General features: G+C 43.9%; 1 protein-coding gene across 1 annotated transcript in view; it reads left to right on the forward strand.

Annotated features, from left to right (window-relative positions):
* Nucleotides 1-21,746, forward strand: part of CYTH2 (cytohesin 2) — a 1,422,969-nt gene that overhangs the window by 351,286 nt on the left and 1,049,937 nt on the right. The window contains exon 4 of the mRNA XM_044079709.1: nucleotides 5,210-5,328. Coding sequence (XP_043935644.1) covers nucleotides 5,210-5,328 — 119 coding nt within the window. The remainder of the gene's footprint in view (nucleotides 1-5,209; nucleotides 5,329-21,746) is intronic.

Raw genomic sequence — 21,746 nt, forward strand, 5'->3', positions numbered from 1 at the left:
ACGGTCAGCATATGGAATCTGCTTTAGGCCTGTGATTACTTTAGTGAGGTATTTCTGTGGCCTTTCCAGCTGTTGCAGATGTCTTGTGAGGTAGATACAAAACAGGGCATTATACTCTATAATGGGTCTAATGAGGGATGGGTGCAGTGGGACAATGACCTCCTTTTTTCTGGATGAAAAGCCCTTAGTGATGAGGTGTGCCACATAGAAGGATTTCCTGACTGTTGTGGCGATGTGGTTATCGAAAGTGAGACCACTGTCCACCTATGTCCCCAAGTCTCTCATCACACTTTTGATGTTTAGTGTCCTGCCACTTATGTGGTAATTCATGGGTACATGTTTTTTTCCAAAGGGGATATATATACATTTCTTGGCATTAAGCTTTAGCCCATGGCTCTTGCTCCAGGCATCTGTTTCTGTAAGGCCTTTTTGTAGACCATCCACATCATTTGGGGATTCAATAATGGCTCCCAGTTTGCAGTCATCTGTGAACTTTGTTAGCCAGAGTCCCTTAGTGTTGGCCTGTACTTCAGAGAAGTAGATGCCAAACAAGAGTGGTCCCAGGACTGAACCCTGAGGTACTCCACTTGTCTGGCGCTGTATTTGGAGTTGGCTACTTTTACAGTCTGGGTTCTGTCAGTAAGCCAGTTGGCAACCCATCAAGTGACGTAGGGATTTATGCCCAGCTTAGTAAGTTTATCTATGATTCCAGAGTGGGAGATGGTGTCGAAGGCCTTGGCGAGGTCCAGATAGGCTGTGTAGACTGCCTTACCCTCGTCTACAGCTCTGGAGACTGATTCGAAGAAGTCAGTCAGATTCAGGAGACAAGATTGGCCCTTCACAAACCCAAACTGGGTGGGGTCCAGTGTTTGAAGCTTGCCAATGTCTTTGTTTATAAGTTCCATGATAATGCGTTCCATGCCCTTGCAGATCAGGCTTGTCAGACTGATGGGACGGTGGTTCCCGGGATCCAAGGCGGATCCCCCCTTGTGGAGTGGGGTAACTGTAGTTGTGCGCCACTCAGTGGGCACAAAGCTTGAGGTGAGGCTATTTTTAAACATGACACTTGGGTGAGGTGCCAGTTCATTTTGTAGTTCATGTAGTACACAGCCTGGGATGTCATCTGGTCCCATGGATGCTGTATTCTTAGCTTTGGAGAGTGTGGTTTCTACCTGTCTGGCCATGATTACCAGAATTTGGCGATCTTTTGGTATTGAGATGGGCCCTTTAGGGGGTGAGAGGGGGATGAAGTTGGCACTAAATCAATCTGCCAGGATATTGGCAATATCCTTGGGATCAGTATATTTAATGCCATTCTGTTGTAGCTCAGAGCAGGTCTGAGCATTGCCATTTAGATTTTTGACATAACTATAGAATGCCTTGTGGTTGTCTTTGGAATCTTTGGCAATTTTATTTTCATAACTAGCTTTTGAGGATTTTATGTGGGATCTCAGCTTCCTACTGAGGCTGGTAAGGGAGTTTTTTGCATCCTGGGATTTTCCTCTTTTCTGCAACAGTTTCTTCCTTCTGTTGTATAGTTTGTTTATAACAGGGGACCACCAGATTGGCTTCCTTTTTTTGGAGAAGAGCATCTTGGTTCTATTTGGAATGGCACGATTCATGCACGAGTGGAAGTGCTCGGTACAGTGCCATAGTGTAGGATTCTATAGTCGAACTTTCAGATCCCGTCTGCATGGCTGTCGTGAAGTTTGTCACTTTTGACTTCAGTAGCATGAAGTTGGCTTTGGAGAAGTTTTTTCAGGAGGTTTCCTTACTGGGGAGTGGGATGTGGATGTCAAGGGGGATTTGCTTATGGTCAGACCTGACCAATGAGGGGGTGACCACTGGTGTGGAGCATCTATCTCCCATATTGGTAATGATCAGGTCTAGGATATTGGAGTCCCTGGTGGGACATTGGATTAGTTTATCCATGGCGTTGGAATTTATGAATTCCAAGAACCATTGGGAAAAGGAGTTGGTACCCGAGTAGTTTTCCCAGTTAATGGCAGGGTAGTCTAGACCACTTAAAGGAAAGACAGGAAACAAGCTTAATTTTTTTTTCTTTCTTTCCCAGATGCTCTCTTTGTACACAATAGGAGTGCCTGACATCAGAATATGATCTCACTGCACTCAGTTGAGTGAGCAAATGAGATGGGCCCCGAAGGAGTATCCAAACACAAATATACAAGAGGGGCGGGCAGTTTCAAAGCCACCAAGATTAACACGTTGTGTGGGGAACAACTGAAAAAAACAGTGTCAAAACTTCCAGTTCAGTTAATATTCAATGCAACACAAATAAATCGATTAAAATGCTGTATTTGAAAAAAGTGCAGAGAAAAGGTACTAAAATTATCTTGTACGTCCAGTTGAATATCTTGTACGTCCAGTTGAATACAGCTAGATCTTAGCCGGCCAAGGCTCATATGTCATTTGTATATCAAACTGATTTGTACAGATGCTTGTGTTGAAAAATGTGTTTGTGAAGCTGCTTCTGTTAAATGTACCAACAGTGGGTCCTGACTGTATTGTAACTGATTAAATGTATATGTTTTAACAGAGGATACTGGAAGCGAAGAGATTAATCTCAGTCTAGCTAACTTTGGAAAATAGTAAGAAATTAATTATTTAATTTAGGCATTTCTGACTGCAGCCAGAGAGAAAATGTCTGTGCCAGAGAGAAAATGTCTGTGCCAGAGAATGGTTTATTAGCTCCTGTAAGAAGAGTGGAAGTGTTTTATGGTTTTATAGCTTCCAGATACTATAAAACATATCTGCAAGGCTGTGTCTCTGTGTGTATGGCAACACATATGTGCTAAGTTCTGGTTCAGTTTCTAGCAGTGGGGATGGTATGGGAACCGTACTTCAGATGATATGTAAGTGATGTCATTCTGTAATATAGGACAAAAATGATGTTTTAATAGCAGATGAGACTGAAGTCTTATTGCAGTCTGTTTTCGGAACCTGACATAGAAGGATCACTCACCTACTTCATCTTCCCTTGCTGTAGTAAGTGACCAAGGAACAGTAATTCTTTAGATCAGTCAGGAAAATATAGTGAGATTAGTTAAGTACTGTTTCTGTATCTTTCTGAATCTATTCATCTACATTATTTTAATATTTTCTGTGATTGAAACTCTGGTGACTATTGTGAATAAGCATTTAGTATTTTCATGTTGTTTTTATTATTTATTAAATATATTTAAACTTTTCATTGTGGCTAATCCTTTAGAGAATATTTTAACCTTTGAGAATACTTGTGTGGGGTGTATATCACAAACTCGAAAGCTGAGAATATCTAAGCTCCAAACCTCGAACTGGAAATCTCGAAACTGGAAACCATCAGAGTAAAGCAGAGATCGCCATAGAGTGCGGGAAGGGAAGATTTCCCTGTACTGCACTGTAGTGCGATCTCAGAGTTGGTATATTTAAGTAGCAGGGTGTGAGAGGTGCAGGGGGGCTTGCCCCCCTGCATACAGCGATATTTTTTTTTTTTTTTTTTTGTGGTGTTTTGGGTGTGTACTGTTTTTTTTCCCCCACATTCAATGTTTTCCAGTTTCAAGGTTTCCAGTTCGAGGTTTGGAGCTTTGATACTTTTTGCTTTCGATCATGTGATATAAACTCCTTGTATCTATTTGGTCGCTCTTTGGCCACTCCTGAAAGTCTTGCTACATTGGTCAAAACACTACCATTTGTACTAATATTAATTTCACTCAGTATAATTGGATTCCCTTATAAGAGTCTCCGAGTAGCTGGCTTTGGAGTACCTGGTCCCAGTAACTACCTGATAGCCTGGGCAGAAGGGGGCATAGCTAGTAAATCTGTGCCAGCCTTTCCCAGATGTGTGTGTGCGTGCACTTGCGTGCGGGTGTGCGTGCGTGTATGTCTGTGTGCGCCTGTGTGAGACAAAATATTGAAGGAAAGCAGTGGTTGGTGGAGATGTCAAGAATATGTAAATATATCTGGCAGTAAGAGGAAAAGGTAGCTTTTCTTGAGTGAAAAAATTTTTGTGCATTTAAGAAAAGGTGTAACAATAGGGAGCACTAAACTGGTATATACTTTGTTACTATGATAAATGGTCGATTTTATTTTTGTAGCTTTTGATCAGGAATTGAGGTGAAAATTTCTTTATTAAGTAAACAGATGTGTTTGTATGGTAAGAAAAATCCTGTCTATGATTTAACATTGAGCGTTAAGTAGACATACTTAACATATACTTAAGATAAGGCAAGAAAAGATTACATACAGAGGAAACTTAACTGCTTGATTTTATCTTTTTAACTAAATGGGAATGTTTTGCTTCTTTTTGGCTTTGAGGAAAAGGTGTGCCTACCGATATCCAGCCATACTACGTCTGCACAGTGCTCGTTTAAAATGAGCACATGTAATTTTTGAACATACTTCAGTGTATAAAAAAGTGGTGGTTGGATATTGCCCTGAAGAATAAATGCCTTGTCCTTGCTTAGAGTTCAGTTTATAAATGCTGGATGCAGTGAATCAGTTGGTGTGTTTGTTGTACGACTAGAAAGCTTTTCATGCAAGACCTGGTGTAGAAGATAGATTAAAGTAAGAATAGAAAAAATTGTTGTTGATGACTATTATGACACAGTAATAGGTAACTCAAGCAAAATAATATGGATGATAGGACTAATTAGGCAAACGTAATATTGGGACACAACATTATAAGCTTCTTTTAATCAGCCTTTAGTGCTTTAAAGGTGATAAAGATATGCACTGTCATTTACTCTATCGAGGTGAACACTGCATCTTAGCAATATCCATGTAACAAAGTATTTCTGCCAATACATTCATCCAGCACTTTTTCTTAACAATTCTAGAGCGCCATTAGTGATTGGAGCTGTGTTGCTTCCAGAGTATCACAACTGCAGTGGCTACCATCAAACCGCGCTAGTTACCAATACAACAGTTCTTATTTATAGTGTCCCTGCTGTTAGTGCTTCATCCCTTTGTGATGGTGTCCTTGTCACCTACAATACATTTTAGGATTTCTCTTTTGGGGGATGCCCTTGGCAGCACTGACCATCCTCACCAATATGTGACGTACTGCTGCGCTTGCAGTACTTTTCAGGACCTTGATATTTTTTTGGGGGGGTGGAGTGCAAGGCACTATTTTCAACCTTTGCTTCTGTTCTCTAATTCAAATGTTACTTTTGCATACTGTGAACATTCTTTCCTTGTGTGCTTTCTGCAGGGTATTGTGTTCCTTGTGGAACATGAATTGCTGAAACACACACCAGAAGATGTCGCTCAGTTCCTTTATAAAGGAGAAGGCCTAAATAAGACTGCTATTGGAGACTACTTGGGAGAGAGGTAGGGATTCTGATTGAAAAAGAATTATGATGCGTTTGTCAAAAGTTAGTTGGAGATGGAGGAAAGGTCTGTTGTCCTTGTGGAATATCTCTTTAGTCATTTTGAGAAATGTAGTTGTTGAAAATAGCTAAAATATATCTTTACATGTTAACCAAGGCACAGAGTGATGTTAGTTTAACTTTATTAATGCACTGTTTCTGTGGCAAGCAAAGTGTTAAATGCATCAGAGCTCATGTCTGGGTAATCTTTGCATATAGGCTTTGAACCAGTGAGTGTGCTAAAAGCAGGTAAACTGAAAATTTGAGGTAGTTGTCTGCTTTTCCTTCTCAGTTTAACTTTTATGTAGTTTGATTTCAGCAACGAATGCATTGCATTCAGAAGCAAGATCAGGTTTCACAAAGTGCTCTGAATGGTACAGGCACTGCTTTGAACTACAGTCGCATTAAAAGGATTGTCATGTGCAAATCTCTTGCTATCTGCATTCAGCATACACTCTACCTTGCAATACTGTGGGTATATGTATACTTGCCATGTCAAATAACTTTGTCACATTTTGTCTGGGATGCCTGCCTCCATTTATTATTTCATCATGTAAAAAAAATGTAGACATTGGACAGTAAATGTGATACTTTCTTTCCGAGTATTTTTTTTTTTGTTTAATAAAACAGAACAAAACTATCACTGGGGTTTGCGGGAGTGTTGTCCTGTAAGATCTACATCCTTGCATCCTCTACCTGAGTAAAGGTAGTGCTTTTTGCCTATGCAATTGCCTTATGTGGTTATTGATGTTCATGTTTCACGGTTGCAGTCATCACATTTGGGTTATCTGCTTGCAGTAGCCCTCAGTCGGCCTAATTATCAAAGTCTTGGGTCCTGCGTTGGTTGCTGTCTCATCTTCCATGACGTCAGGTAGTCAGGGGCATAAAGTATACAGCTGATGCCATTACATCAGTCTTTCTTGCTGTGCGGTGCCCGAAGCAGAAGCAGTTTGCAGGTGCCGTTTGGCCGACTCCTGAAATTTTCGTTTTCGAGTTTCAGAAACGAAGTCTTCAACTAAAGCTAAGTACCCCGTTGGGGAAAATTTTTCTTGCTCTAAACCGATGTCAGTAAAAGTCAATAATTGTATTTCTTGTGGAAAGCAAAATGCCTCATAAAGATTTTCATTCGTAATGTATTCCTTGCGTAGGCCCTGACCACGACGTACCAATCAACGAACTATTCGTCGTCGGTATATTTACGCTTCTAAATATTTTGGTACTATGTTCAATTACCCAGATATGGCTTCTGTAAGCCACCTGACTACCGACATTCCGAAAAAACTCAAAGATAAAGACAGACCGCAAAGGTCCAAAGCTGCTGAGGATGCTTCTCCTAAGTTAGTCGCCAGTTCGCTGGTACTCAGTGAGGTGCTTTCGCAGCCCCTGATACCCGCTACTTCAGATTCGCAGGCCTCTACTGAGACCCATTCGGAGTCAGGTATGCCGCGAGATGCTTCAGCTGTGGAACCTTCGGATGTCTCTACCGTGGATGGGTCCGGAGCCGCTGTGCAGGCACCGACTTCTGAGGGTGTATTCAAGCCTACTGACTTGCATATTAAACTGACGCCATCTTCTTCTTCATGGCCTAAAACTCGATCCATGCCTAGAAAACAGATGACCAGACCACTTAGTCAGGGCTGTATACCTAAAAAAAAACAAATGATAAGAATGGCTGAAGACCTTATTACTTTAATCAGGGGGAGCCAGCCTTCCCCCTCTAAGAGACCTATGACTGAGTTTGCTTATGATTCTTCTGATAAGGATTCTGAAATTTCTGTTTCCTCTGATGACCAGGCTTTACAGTTATCTACCTATGAGGATTCTGATGCAGAGGACTCTATTCCCTCTGCTTCCCCTCCAGAGGATTTCTCTTTTGTTGAAACCGTGCAAACTCTTGGGGAGCATTTTCGCTGGGAAAGCCAGGATTACTCTGACTCTAAAAGAGGCTTAGAGATTACTTACTCCTGCCCCAACACAGGCCTTTAGCTATCTCCCCTGTACTGGACATTGTTGATGATGCCTTTTTGGAATCTAGCTTGGCCCCTGACTCCTTACCTCCTGCTCCCAGAAAACCAGATAGATATTACAGGGTTCCTGACTCTCACATGTTTCTGAGACCATTTCACAGGGACCCAAGGGCATTAAGGCTGCTACTGCCAAAAATTCTACCCCCTCTGATAGAGATTCCAGGGTGCTGGATAGATGGGGTAAGAAGGTCTACACTTCTGCAACCTTGGCCATTAGGGCCTTAAACTGCCAGTTTCATATGTTAAAGTATCAGAAGCATATTATTGGATTGCTTAAACAGAAAATGATGTTGATCCCTTACTGTGCTGAAAATAAAGATTTACAGGATTTAATGCATTCTACTGAACAGGTTGGAAAACATACTTTGCAATGTGGTTTTGATTCACTAGAGGTACCTTGCAGGGCTGCTGTCGCTGGGTTTGTACTTAGAAGTCATGCTTGGCTTAAGGAGCAATCTTTGCCAGATCATGTTAAAGCTAAATTGCTGGATGCTCCCTTAAACCAGGACCATCTGTTTGGCAACAAAGCAGAAGAAGTACTTAAAAAGATTGAGGAAAAAGCTAAATCTATGCAAACTGTTAAAGATTTCCTGCCATTACAGCCTCCCAGATTTAGTAGGCATGGCCCTCAAGAATTGGTCCTTTCCTGCCTCTTCCAGGTCTTCTCAGTCCAAACCCAGAACCAGCATAACACCCAAGCTTCAGTCCCAAGGTACGCACAGGACTAAGCAGTGGGGGACTCCCACTTCCAAAAACTTCCAAGCCCTGCCCAACTGACTGCTCCTTTTAGGGGGAAAAATTGCTCTGCAGGCAAAAAATTGGGAACTCATTACCCAGGACAAATGGGTTTTAAATATAGTTTCCCAAGGATACAGATTCCACTTCCACACTTTACCAACCCCAAACGGTTGGCCAGATCTACCCCAAATCAGTGGGCAGAGGCATAAAAACAAGTTCTCTCTCTCTCTCTCTCTCTCTCTCTTAAGTATCAGGGCTATTCAGACTGTCCCAGAATAGGAAAGGGGACAAGGTTTCTACTCGAGACTTTTCCTGGTGCCCAGAAAAGACAACAACTGGCGTCCATTCCTGGACCTCTCTGTCCTAAACACATTTTTAGTGATCCCAAAATTCAAGATGCCATCTCTTCAGTTGCTTCCTATGCTAGGCAAGGATGCCTGGTTGGCAACACTGGATTTAAAGGAAGCCTACCTGCACATACCAATCAGGAAATCTTGCAGAAGATACCTACGCTTCAAAGCAGTCTTTATGCATTATCAGTTCTCTGCACTGCCTTTTGGCTTATCTACTGCACCCAGGGTATTCACAAAGTGCCTAGCTCCAGTCATTGCATTTTGCAGGCAAAGAAATATTCAGATATACCCATACCTGGGCAATTGTCTAATTCAGGCAGAAAGCCAGGACATACTGTTGAATCCCATTAAGGGGGCACCTGACATCTGGGGCAAGAAAAACTGATGTAATGGCATCGGCTGCATGCTTTATACCCCTGACTACCTGACGTCATGGAAGATGAGACAGCAACTGACGCAGGACCCAAGACTTTGATAATCAGGCTGATTGAGGGCAACTGCAAGCAGATAACCCAAATGTGACGACTGCGGCAGTGAATACACTCGAACATGTACATTTATTAAGTGTACACAACTGTGCTTTCTTCATCTTGTAAGTTCATAGGGAAGTACTAGGCTAGCTACCCTTGTAGACCATTTTAAGCCTAGCCAGTTTCCCTTTCAAGGTGACAATCAAACTCCTATACCTTGTGTTTGTAAGGTAAACACCGTAACCATTATGGCACCCTCCAACCCTCAGTTTTTTACTAGCATTTTATTTTTCCTACTTCCCTTGAGGGTATTTTTTTCTGATCTCCCCCAACTTGGGGAAGGGGAGTTTGAGATAGTGGTATACTTTTTCCCCTCCCTTTTTTCTCTGCTGTTTTATAGTCAGGATTTTGTCTTTATAGTTTGGTCTAAGTTCTGTTGCTGTTTTGTTAATGCTTTATAGCAGGTTTTTGGGGTTTTTTTTCACTTAGTGTTGGTGTTGCTGGTTAATGTTTGTTTTGCAGGATGTTGAACGAGGCATCTGACTTCAAAAAGTGTCTCCTGCAGCCACAAGATCCTCTGCATGATGCACACTCAAGTATGTGTACTGTTTAGGAGCTTTACACCTCAAAAGACTGCTCCACTTGCTTTGCTTTTGGGTCCATAGCACTATCTCACCAGCAATTAAAGCTCGCCTTGAATTGGTTTCTCTCTGCTACTACGGAGATAATTTACCCCTCTCAATCTTCTTTCCCCTCCAACAAGTAATCTTTAGTTATAGGGTCATGGGGGGAGAAATCTAAAGATAAAGACAAGGAGTGTAAGAAATGTGCAGACAGACATAGGGAAAAAGAGTCTAGGAGGCCTTATCTGGATCCGACAGGCCTGGTCTCGAAGGTGTCGACATCTTTGGATCCATATTCTGCTTCTTAGCATATAAGGGTTAGGTTTCCACCCCCTCCTTTTTCTGAACCCAAATGTTCCCTGGAACTGGTTAGTCCTAGGCTTTGTTTTTTATTTTTACAGGACAGATCATTTTAAGGAATTTCTAGGCCACCTTCTATGGCCTCCTGTTTAAGGTCAGTACAGACAGGAGCCTTTTCAACATGGACAGCATGATAATGAATTTCCTAAGGACCTGGATCCAGCTTGGCATTTCCCTACACCAAGCACTGTCAGCGGTTTGGGAGCTGTTCCCCCCTCCTACAATTCTGCCTACTTTTTCGATCTGACCATCAGATCTAGTGACAATGGATCTGAGTGAACACCTAAGATTGCTTGTTGAAAGACTGTTTCTTTGACTCCGATTTCTCTGACACATTTGAGTCTTAAATGCTTTTGATATCCGTGGGTCCCACAGCTGAGGAGTATGTGCTGACATTGGTGGGAGTTGTGTTGGGATTGACTCTGACACTTTTGGATATGTCCTTCCCGCTCAGGACTTCAGCTTTCGAAAGCTCAGATCTGGCACTGGCTTTCAAGCAGAGTCAAATTGATTCTCAGAGTTTGCTTTTGTGGTTTCCTTGGGACCTACAGGGACTGCTTCGGAACTGGTTTCTGTTTAGATCTTTGAAGTCTTTGAGTGAATTCTCTCTCAGTCCAGGGAGCAGGCATCCTTCCATCACTTGGAGCTGTTCTTTCCTCCTGTGGTTTCTTCTGGTCCCCTGTGTTCTGTTCCTGCCACTTTGGAACAGCCAGCCCCTTGAGGCCTGCAGACAGTCCACATTGTGGACTCCCCATTTGCATTGGAGTTTTCCCTTGAGCATCCTGCTGGGGAAGTACATTGAAAGCTTGTGCATTAAAGGAGACACTTGGACTTCCATCTGGAGTCCCTCACAGAGGATACTAATTTTGATGAGCAGGAGGATTCATGCAGATCCCACTTGAGGATGTCTGTTTTGGTATGATGAGTTGTTATAACAAAAGGGCGGGGTGGTCCACCATTTCCTCCTTCCAGAAAGAATCTCTGATGTTCTTCCTGTTTCACAGTTGCAGTCATCACATTTGGGTTATCTGCTTGCAGGTAGCTTTCAGTCTGCCTGAATACCAGAGTCTTGGGATTTTTGCATCGGATGCTGTCACTTCTTCCATGACCTCAGGTCATCAGGGGTATAAAACATGCAGCTGACGCCATTACATCAGTCTTTCTTGCCGTGCAGTGCCCGAAGCAAAAGCAGTTTGCAAGTGCCGGTTGGCCGCCTCCAGAAATTTTCACTTTTCGAGTATCTGACTTGAAGTCTTCTAAAAGATAAGTACCCCATTGGGGATCCTTTTTTCTTGCTCTAACCGATGGCAGAAAAAATTAATAATTGTCTTGCCTGTCGAAAGCAAATACCTCACAGAGATTTTCATTCTTACTGCATCACCTGTTTAGGCCCAGACCACGACATCCCTCGCTTTTGGTTTTGTGCCTTGTTCAACTCCCGAACTATTCGTCGTCAGGCTATTTTTGTCGCTAAATTTTTTTGCTCTCTATCTCTGTATTCCGAAATTGCTTCGGTAGGCCATCTGACTAACTATCTTCCGAAAAAACGTAAGGATAAAGACAGAGACGAACCTCATAGGTCCAAAATTGCCGACGATGCTACCGTTAAGCCAGTCCTCCAGTACTTCGTGAGGTGCTTATGCAGCCCCTGATGCCCACTTCTACAGATTCGCAGGCCTCTACTGAGACCCATTCAGAGTCCAGTATGCAGCGAGATGCTTCTTAGACTATGGAACCTGCAGATGTCTCTACCTTGGATGGGTCCGGAGCCGCTGTGCAGGCACCGGCTTCTGAGGGTGTATTCAGGCCTTCCGATTTTCATGTTAAACTGACAACTTCATTTCGGACCAAAAATACCGAATTTCTCAGGCCTAGAGTTTGCATTACGCCTAGGAAACAGACGACCAAAGCGCATTCTCAGGCCCACATGCCACAAAAACAAATGCTTAGAATGGCAGAAGACCTTATTACTTTAATTAGGGGAAGTCAGCCTCCCCCCTCAAAAAGACCAAGAACTGAATTTCCTTCTGATTCCTCAGATCAGGAGTCTGATAACTCTGACCCTTCTGATTACCGGGACATTCCCTTATCTACCTATGAGGATTCTGATGCAGAGGATTCCATTCCCTCTGCTTCCACACCAGAAGATTTTTTCTTTGGTGAAACCCTGCATACCCTTAGGGAGCACTTCCGCTGGGAGAGCCAAGACTACTCTCAGTCCAAAAAGAGTCTCAGGGAATTTTGAAACTTGCCTCAGCACAGGCCTCTAGCTATCCCTCCTGTTCTGGAAATTGTAGATGTCTTCTTGGAATCCAGCCTTACCCGTGACACTTTGCCTCCAGCTCCCAGGAAACCTGACAGGTACTGTAGAGTACCTGACTTCCACAAAGTCCTCTTTAAGAATCCTACTGCAGATCCAGAGACCATTTCCCAGGGACTTAAAGGCATTAAGGCTACGACAGCCAAAAATCCTCCCCCTTCAGACAGGGATTCTAGGGCTTTAGACAGATGGGGTAAGAAGGTTTACACCTCTGCTTTTCTTGCCATCAGGGCTTTAAATTGCCAGATGTCCTTCAAGGATGCATCTGCAGTCCTAACATATGGGTTGTCCTGCCTCAGGCAGCCCTTCGGTCGGCCGGATTCCAAAGTCTGGGTCTGGCCTCGGCTGATGTCGCACTTCACCCGACGTCATAGCTGCTGTGAATTGGGTATAAAGGCATCAGCCGACGCCATTCTTTCTTGCCGCGCGGTGCCCGAAGCAGAAGCTGTTCGCAAGTGCCGGTCGGTCAGATCCAGAGATTTCTACTACCAAAGACTTCTAAAAAGCTAAGTACCCTGTTGTGGACTCTTTCTTGCCTCAGCCGATGTCAGAAAAAGTAAATAATTGTTTAACTTGTGGGAAACAAATACCTCATAAGGATTTCCACTCTTACTGCCTTCCTTGCTTAGGCCCAGACCACGACATATCAGCTTGTCTAGCCTGTGCTTCCTTCAACCGACGGACACTTACACGTTGGTCGGAGTTTGCAGAGGAGTTTTTTGGTCCCGCTTTTGCTTACAAAATGCCATCAGAGACTCCGACTTCACATTTAGCTAAAAAGCGTAAGGAAAAGGACCGACACTGCGTCCGTCGTGGTTTCTCGAAACGGTTAAATAAGCCAACAGTCGTGTCTCTGTTTTCGCTGAAACAGAGTCCTTCGGTTCTTCCTCCGCCTACCTCCGACGATCCTCGGCCTCACACAGCATGGCTGAATCTGATACTGAAATTTCTCCTGCTGTAGCAGGCAAAGGCTTTCTCTGGGGCTAAAGCTAAAAACTTCTAAGGCCCCCTGCCTAAAAAAACCCCCACACAGGCCTAGGATCCCAACCTCACCCAGACAGGGCCTCTCAACCCCCTCCAGAGAAGAGGCCTAGAGCAGAGCCCCCGGATCCAGTTTCTACAGACTATTCCTCGGATGATTCAGAAAACTCAAATCCTCCAGAAGGCCCTTATTCTCCATATGAGGATTCTGATGCAGAAGACTCCATTCCTTCTGCCTCTCCTCTTGAGGAATTTTCTTTTGCGGAAACATTACATGCTATGAGAGAGCAATTTCAATGGCAGGGCCAGGATTTTTCAGATTCAAGGAAAAGGGTAAGGACCTTTTTACATTTACCACAGCATAGGCCTTTAGCCATTCCTCCAGTACTAACAGTTGTGGATGATGCATTTAATGATGCCTGTACTGCCCCTGACTCTCTTCCCCCGGCCCCTGCTAAGCCCGACAGATATTATAGGGTCCCGGACACTCACTATCACTTGTATAAGGCTCCTATTGCAGATCCTGAAACCATTTCACAGGGCCCCAAAGCTGCAGCAGCTGCCTCTGCCAAAACCCTCCCCTCTGAAAGAGAATCTAGAGCATTAGAGAGATGGGGTAAAAAAGTTTATACTTCTGCTACTCTTTCGGCTAGGGCCTTAAACTGTCAATTCCACATGATTCAGTATCAGGAATTTTTGTTAGATCAGCTAAATAAAAAACTGTCCTCTCCTGAACCTATAGACAGTAAGTCCCTTCAGGATTTGGTACATAACACTCAGCAGGTCAGTAATCATTCCTTAAAATGCGGCTATGATGCACTGGAGGCTTCCTTTAGATCAGCTATGACTGGAACAGTGATCAGAAGGCATGCACGGTTAAAAGAGCAATCCTTACCAGACCATGTAAAGTCAAAGCTCCTAGATGCTCCCATGGAGAAACAAAGTTTGTTTGGCTGCCCTGCACAGCAAGTGCTAAAGAAGGTGGAAGAAAAAGCAAAATCTGTCCAAACAGTCAAGGATTTCTTACAGGTCCAGCCTCCGAGGTTTAGTAGAAATTGGCCTTCGAAGAATTGGTCCTTTCCAGACACCTCCAGAGCACAGAGAGGCAGAAATAGGCCCAAGAGGCAGAGGTCAATCCAGAGGTGCCTACAGGGGACGTCAGTGACAGCCTAACAACCAGAGAAGTACTGCCACAGATCCAGCTACTACCACTTCCACAGGACAGACACAATGACTTGACTCTGATACCGCCTACCAGGGAACAACTGGAAGCACCCTTAGGCGGAAAGCTAGCCTTATTTTCCATAAACTGGCATTACATTACAGGAGACAAATGGATTTTACAGACAATAGACAAAGGCTACAGGTTTCACTTCCACACTCTACCAAAAAAGAGAGGAATGCCAAACCTACCACCAAACCAAAAAACAAACGCTCTAGGACAAATCAACCACTTACTAAGGATGAGAGCTATAGAAAAGGTACCGCCTATGGAACAAGGACAAGGATTTTACTCCAGACTTTTCCTGGTACCAAGGAAAGAAAATCAATGGAGGCCTATTCTCGACCTGTCCGCTCTGAACACATACCTCATTGTTCCAAAATTCAAAATGCTGACCCTACAGCAACTTCTTCCCATGCTGGGCAAGGAGTCTTGGCTGGTGACTCTAGATCTCAAGGAGGCATACCTGCACGTCCCTATACGACCAGATTGCAGAAGATACCTCAGATTTCTTGCAGGATCAGAGCATTATCAATTCTCAGCATTGCCCTTTGGCTTATCTACTGCGCCCAGAGTATTCACGAAATGCCTGGCATCAGTAATTGCTCATTGCAGGCTTCAGGGAATTCAGATTTATCCATACCTGGACGACTGCCTAATACAAGCGGACAACAAGACCAAATTAACAGAAGATTTGGAAAAGGTTATACAACTACTGCAAGCCCTGGGATACACAGTCAACATGAAAAAGTCAAGACTGGTGCCATCCCAAAGGATAACATTCTTGGGTGCAGAACTGGACACTTCAAATCAGATGGCATTTCTCACAGCAGAAAAGCAAAAGCAACTACCACTCTATTTCATGGCATTAACAACACAGAACCAGCTTACAGCAAGGAAAGTCCTGCAAGCCCTGGGTTACATGGCATCCTGCATAATATTGATTCCACATGCCAGGCTGCATATGAGGAAGTTGCAATGGTACCTAAGGAATATATGGTCTCAACACAAGCACAGTCTAGAAGCCCAGATTCCAATAATTCCATGCCTGAAGCAAGAATTTCTGTGGTGGGCTCAGGCCTGTCAGTTGAACAGAGGACTGCCTTTCCACAAACCTCGCCCAAGCCAGACTATCACCACGGACGCCTCAGACCTAGGCTGGGGGGCACACATGGTGGACAAGTGTATACAAGGCCTATGGACACAAGACCAGCTGAACCTACACATAAATCAAAAAGAGATGCTGGCAGTGAAACAGGCAATTCAGACATTCAGACCGTTTCTTCAACAGGGTCATTTGCTGATAAGGACGGACAACACCACAGTCATGTGGTATATCAACAAACAGGGAGGCACACACACTCATATCCTCTATGCCGGATGGCAATGGACCTGTGGAATGTGGCCCTGAACCTCAACATTCAGCTCCAGGCCATATTTGTGCCAGGAAAAGAAAATATACTAGCAGACACCTTAAGCAGAACTACCACGGATGCCCACGAATGGATGCTGCATCCAGACATCTTCAAATCCATTACAAAGAAATGGGGACTACCAGAAATAGACCTGTTCGCATCCCCACACAACCACCAATTGAGGAAATTCTGCACAAGGACATACCACCCACTTGCTTGGAAGGTGGACTCCCTATCCTTCAGTTGGGAAAACCTGACAGCATATGCATTCCCACCTCTTCCTTTGATGCACAAAGTGCTACTGAAGATCAAAGAAGATCACCCAAGGATCATCCTGATAGCTCCAGACTGGCCGAGGCAGCATTGGTACCCGCTACTGAGGAGTATGTCTCGGACACACGCATGGCCTCTACCTCTAGTTCCTTTGCTGCTAACACAGAACAACTTCAAGATCCTACATCCAAACTTGAAAACACTACAGCTAGCTGCTTGGAATATTACATAAAACAAAATAACCCAAATTTATCTCAGAGGGTTAAAGACATTATCCTGGAGGCTCGCAGACCCTCCACAAGGAAGACTTATTCAGCCAAATGGAAAAGATACCTCATTTGGAGTGCAGCAAAAGGAGAAAGTGTTTCATTAGCAAACATAGCTAACATCCTGGAATATTTAGCAGAGCTTTTCCACAATGGCCTGTCTTACTCCTCCATTAAGATTCATGCATCAGCAATTTCAGCAGAATACAACATGGATCCTCCAATCTTCTCTCATCCTCTACTCAGGCAGTTTCTGAGAGGAATTAAAAATGTAAAGCCTCCAAGGAAGCCACCTTTGCCTACATGGGACCTTAACTTTGTGCTGGAAAAGTTAACACTTCCCCCTTTCGAACCAGCAGCAACAGCAGAATTACAGTTCTTATCTTGGAAAACTGCTTTCCTACTTGCAATCACTTCAGCAAGAAGGGTTTCTGAATTACAGGCATTAATGGCAGTACAGCCCTTCCTTATCTTCCATCAGGATAGAGTGTCCTTGAGAACTAACCCCACTTTTATGCCAAAGGTGGTCTCCAGGGTATCATTGAACCAAGCAATCCACCTACCAACATTCTTCCCCAACCCACAGAACAGGAGGGAAAGACTACTACATACCTTGGATGTGCACAGACAATTGCGCTACTATCTGGACAGAACCAAGAACAATAGAAAAACTGACCAGCTTCTGGTAGCATATGCAACAGGAATGGAAGGAAAAGCAATTTCAAAACAGACAATCTCAAAATGGATAGGAAATTGCATTAGATTTTGTTACTCCTTTCATGGAAAGACAACTCCAGAAAACATCAGACCTCACTCCACAAGGGCTACAGCCACTACTACAGCTTTCTTATGAGGAGTGGCTACCAAAGACATTTTAGAAGCTGCTACTTGGAGCTCCGTGCATACATTTGCCAAGCATTATAATCTACCTTTATACTCCAGATCCTGAGCAGGTTTTGCAACTGCTGTTTTGCAAGGGATCTTAACTACACCATAATCATCTTAGTGCCTCCTCCCCCAGTTTGGCTATGGTATTCTACCCATATGTTAGGACTGCAGATGCATCCTTGAAGGACATAGTACAGTTTTGTACCTACCATAAATGTAGATGTCCGAGAGGTATGCATCTGCAGTCAGGATTACCCACCCTCCTTCCCCTCTGTGGTACTCCTAGGGTATTTGCCCATCTTGTAGCTAGCTGGGGGAATCTATTATGGTGTATTTGTTTGTATATATGTATATACATGTTTATTTTTGTTTGCTGTCTACTGTTTGGAAACATTTGCATTTATCCAAATTTAGCCTTCCTAGAGGGCATCTGGCATCTGGGGCAAGAAACACTGAGGAAAATGGCGTCGGCTGATGCCTTTATACCCAATTCACAGCAGCTATGACGTCGGGTGAAGTGCGACATCAGCCGAGGCCAGACCCAGACTTTAGAATCCGGCCGACCGAAGGGCTGCCTGAGGCAGGACAACCCATATGTTAGGACTGCAGATGCATACCTCTCGGACATCTACATTTATGGTAGGTACAAAACTGTACTTTTCATGTTGAAGTATCGGCAACATATTATGGAACTAATTAAACAGAAAATGATGTTGATTCCTGATTGTGCAGAACATAAAGATTTACAAGCGTTGATGCATTTGCTAACCAAGTTGATAAACATACTTTGCAATGTGGTTTTGATGCCTTAGAAGCATCTTGCAGGGCTGCTGTCACCGAGTCTGTTCTTAGAAGGCATGCATGGCTTAAGGAACAAACCTTGCCAGACCCATGTCTAAGCAAAATTACTAGATGCACCATTAAACCAAAAGCATCTATTGGAGGAAAAAGCTAAATCTATGCAAACTGTTAGATTTCTTACAAGTACAGCCACCTAGATTCAGCAGGTATTCGCCTTTTAAAAACTGGTCTTTTCCAGTCCCTCCCAGACCTTCGCAGACCACCAAGACTACAGTCTCAGGGAGTGCACAGATCTAAGAAATGAAGTACTTCCACCTCCAAAACGGGGAGTAATAAGCCGCCATCATATGGTAAAATCTCAGTGACTTATCCTTATCTCTTCCAAGACTTGCCCAAGCACTTGCACCTTTAGGAGGGAAACTTGCCCTGCATGCCAAAAACTGAGTGCATTACCCAGGACAGATGGGTCTTAAACGTTGTTTCCCAGGGATACAGATTCCACTTCCACACACTCCCAACCTGATGGCCAGACCTCCCCCCAAACCATTGGGCAGAGGCCCAAAAGCAAGTACTTTCTCCTCTCAGTGTCAAGGCTATTCAGCCTGTCCCAGCAGAACAAAGGGGACAAGGCTTTTATTCCAGACTGTTTCTGGTACCCAGAAAAGAAAACATTTGGCGTCCTAGCCTGGATCTGTCTATTCTCAACATCTTTCTGGTGGTTCCAAAATTCAAAATGCTTACACTCCAATAGCTGCTTCCTATGCTAGCCAAGAATTCTTGGCTAGCTACCCTAGACTTAAAAGAAGCTTATCTGCACATCCCCGTAAGGGAATCTTGCAGGAAATACATACGTTTCAGAGCAGGCTCTATCCACTATCTGTTTTTTGCATTTCCCTTTGGCTTATCTAGTGTGCCCATCGTGTTCACAAAATGCCTAGCTCCAGCCATTGCATATTGTAGGCATAGAAGATTTCAAATTTACCCATACTTGGATGATTGCCTGATTCAGGCAGACAGTCAGGAATTGCTACTACAGCACCTGACATTTGTACGGGGTCATCTAACTTCACTGGGGTACACCATCAACGAAAAGAAATCGCATCTGTTACCCAGCCAAGAGATTGTATTCCTGGGAGCAAGCTTGAAAACAACTTCCCAGATGGCATTCCTGACTCCAGAAAAACAAATTTATTTGACAAACTACTTCAATCTAGTAGACACCAAAACCCAGCTATCTGCAAGAAAAATACTGCAAGCCCTAGGGTTCATGGCCTCTTGCATTCTACTAATTCCATATGCAAGAGTTGCATGTTAGGAAACTTCAGTGGTACTTAAAAAGTCTCTGGTGTCAACATTCATGGGACCTGGAAACAATGATTCCTTGCCTAAGGACATAGTTCCTTTGGTGGGCAGAGGCCTGCTACCACAACAAGGGACTCCTTCACTCAACCTCCTGCCACCCAAACCCTAACAACAGATGCATCAGACTATGCATGGGGGGCTCACATGGCAGGACAATGCATTCAAGGCAAATAGAGCCCAAAGCAAATGCACCTGCATATCAATCAAAAAGAAATGTTAGCTGTACAGAATGCTCTGACAGCCTTCAAAGGCCTTATCCTTCCAGGACAACTATTGGTAAAGACAGACAACACCACAGATGTTCTTCGTGTTTCACTGTTGCAGTCATCACAATTGGGTTATCTGCTTGCAGTAGCCCTCAGTCGGCCTGATTTATCAAAGTCTTGGTTCCTGCATTGGATGCTGTCCCATCGTCCATGACATCATGTAGTCAGGGGTATAAAGCATGTAGCCGATGCCATTACATCATTCTTTCTTGCCGTGCGGTGCCTGAAGCAGAGGCAGTTCAAGTGCCGGTCGGCCGACTCCTGAAATTTTTGTTTTCGAGTTTCAGAACCAAAGTCTTCAACTAAGCTAAGTACCCCACTGGGGAACCTTTTTCTTGCTCTAAACCGATGTCAGTAAAAATGAACAATTGTATTTCTTGTGGAAAGCAAATACCTCAAAGATTTTCATTCGTACTGCATTCCTTGCCTAGGCCCAGACCACAACGTACTTTTGCTGTTGGTTTTGTGCCTTATTCAAACCTCGAACTGTAAGTCTGTTTATTTACGCTTCTAAATATTTTGGTACTCAGTTCAATTATCCAGACCCCCGACTACCGACATTCTGAAAAAACGCAAAGATAAAGACAGAAACCGACAGCATAGGTCCAAACCTGCCAATGACATTTCTCCTAAGCTGGTCGCCAGTTCGCCGGTACTGAGTGAGACGCTTTTGCTGCCCCTGATATCTGCTAGATCAGATTTGCAGGCCTCTACTGAGACTCATTCGGAGTCCAGTAGGCCTTGAGATGCTTCTTCGACTGTGTAACCTGCGGATGTCTCTACTTTGGATGGGTCCGGAGCCACTGTGCAGGCACCGGGTTCTGAAGGTGTATTCAGGCCTACTGACTTGCATACTAAACTGACGCAGTCTTCCTCCTCAAGGCCTAAAACTCGATCCATGCCTAGAAAACCGATGCCTAGACTGCATGGTCAGGCCCCTATGCCTAAAAAACAAATAAGAATGGTTGAAGATCTTATTACTCCAATCAGGGAAGCCACCCTTCCCCCTCTTAAGAGACCTTGGACCAATTTTCCTTCTGATTCTTCTTATCAGGACTCTGAAATTTCTGTTTCCTCTGAACAGGATTTACCATTATCTACTTATGAGGATTCTGATGCAGAGGACTCCATTCCCTCTGCTTCCCCTCTAGAGGATTTCTCTTTTGGTGAAACCTTACATACTCTTGGGGAGCATTTCCGCTGGGAGAGCCAGGATTACTCTGACTCCAAAAAGAGGCTTAGAGATTTCTTACTCCTGCCTCAACACAGGCCTTTGGCCATCCCTCCTGTACTGGATATTGTAGATGATGCCTTCTTGGACTCTAACCTGGCACCAGACACTCTACCTCTGGCTCCCAGGAAACCTGACCGGTATTAGAGTACCTTACTCACAAGTTCCTCTCTAAGAATACCACTGCGGACCCAGAGACCAATTCACAGGGACTCCAAAGGCATTAAGGCCACTACTGCTAAAAACCCCTACCCCCTCTGATAGAGATTCCAGGGCCCTGGACAGATGGGGTAAGAAGGTATACACTTCTGCTGCTTTGGCCATTAGGGCCTTAAACTGCCAGTTTCATATGTTAAAGTAGCAGCAGCATATTATTGGATTACTTAAACAGAAAATTATGTTGATTCCTTACTGTGCTGAAAATAAAGAATTACAGGATTCTGCTGAACAAGTTGGTAAACCTACTTTGCAGTGCGGTTTTGACTCTTTAGAGGCATCTTGCAGGGCTGCTGTCACTGGGTCTGTTCTTAGAAGGCATTCTTGGCTTAAGGAGCAAACTTTGCCAGATCGTGTTAAAACTAAGTTACTGGATGCTCCCTTAAACCAAGACCAACTGTTTGGCAACAAAGCAGACGAAGTACTTAAAAAGATGGAGGAAAAAGGTAAGTCTATGCAAACTGTTAAATCTGGGAGGCTGTACTTGCAGGAAATCTTTAGTAGGCATTGGCCTTTTAAGAATTGGTCCTTTCCTGTCTCTTCCAGGCCTTCTCAGTCCAAACCCAGG

Source organism: Protopterus annectens, chromosome 1.part1 (genome assembly GCF_019279795.1).
Source record: "Protopterus annectens isolate FY-2018-M chromosome 1.part1, PAN1.0, whole genome shotgun sequence".
Taxonomy (NCBI): Eukaryota; Metazoa; Chordata; order Ceratodontiformes; family Protopteridae; genus Protopterus; species Protopterus annectens.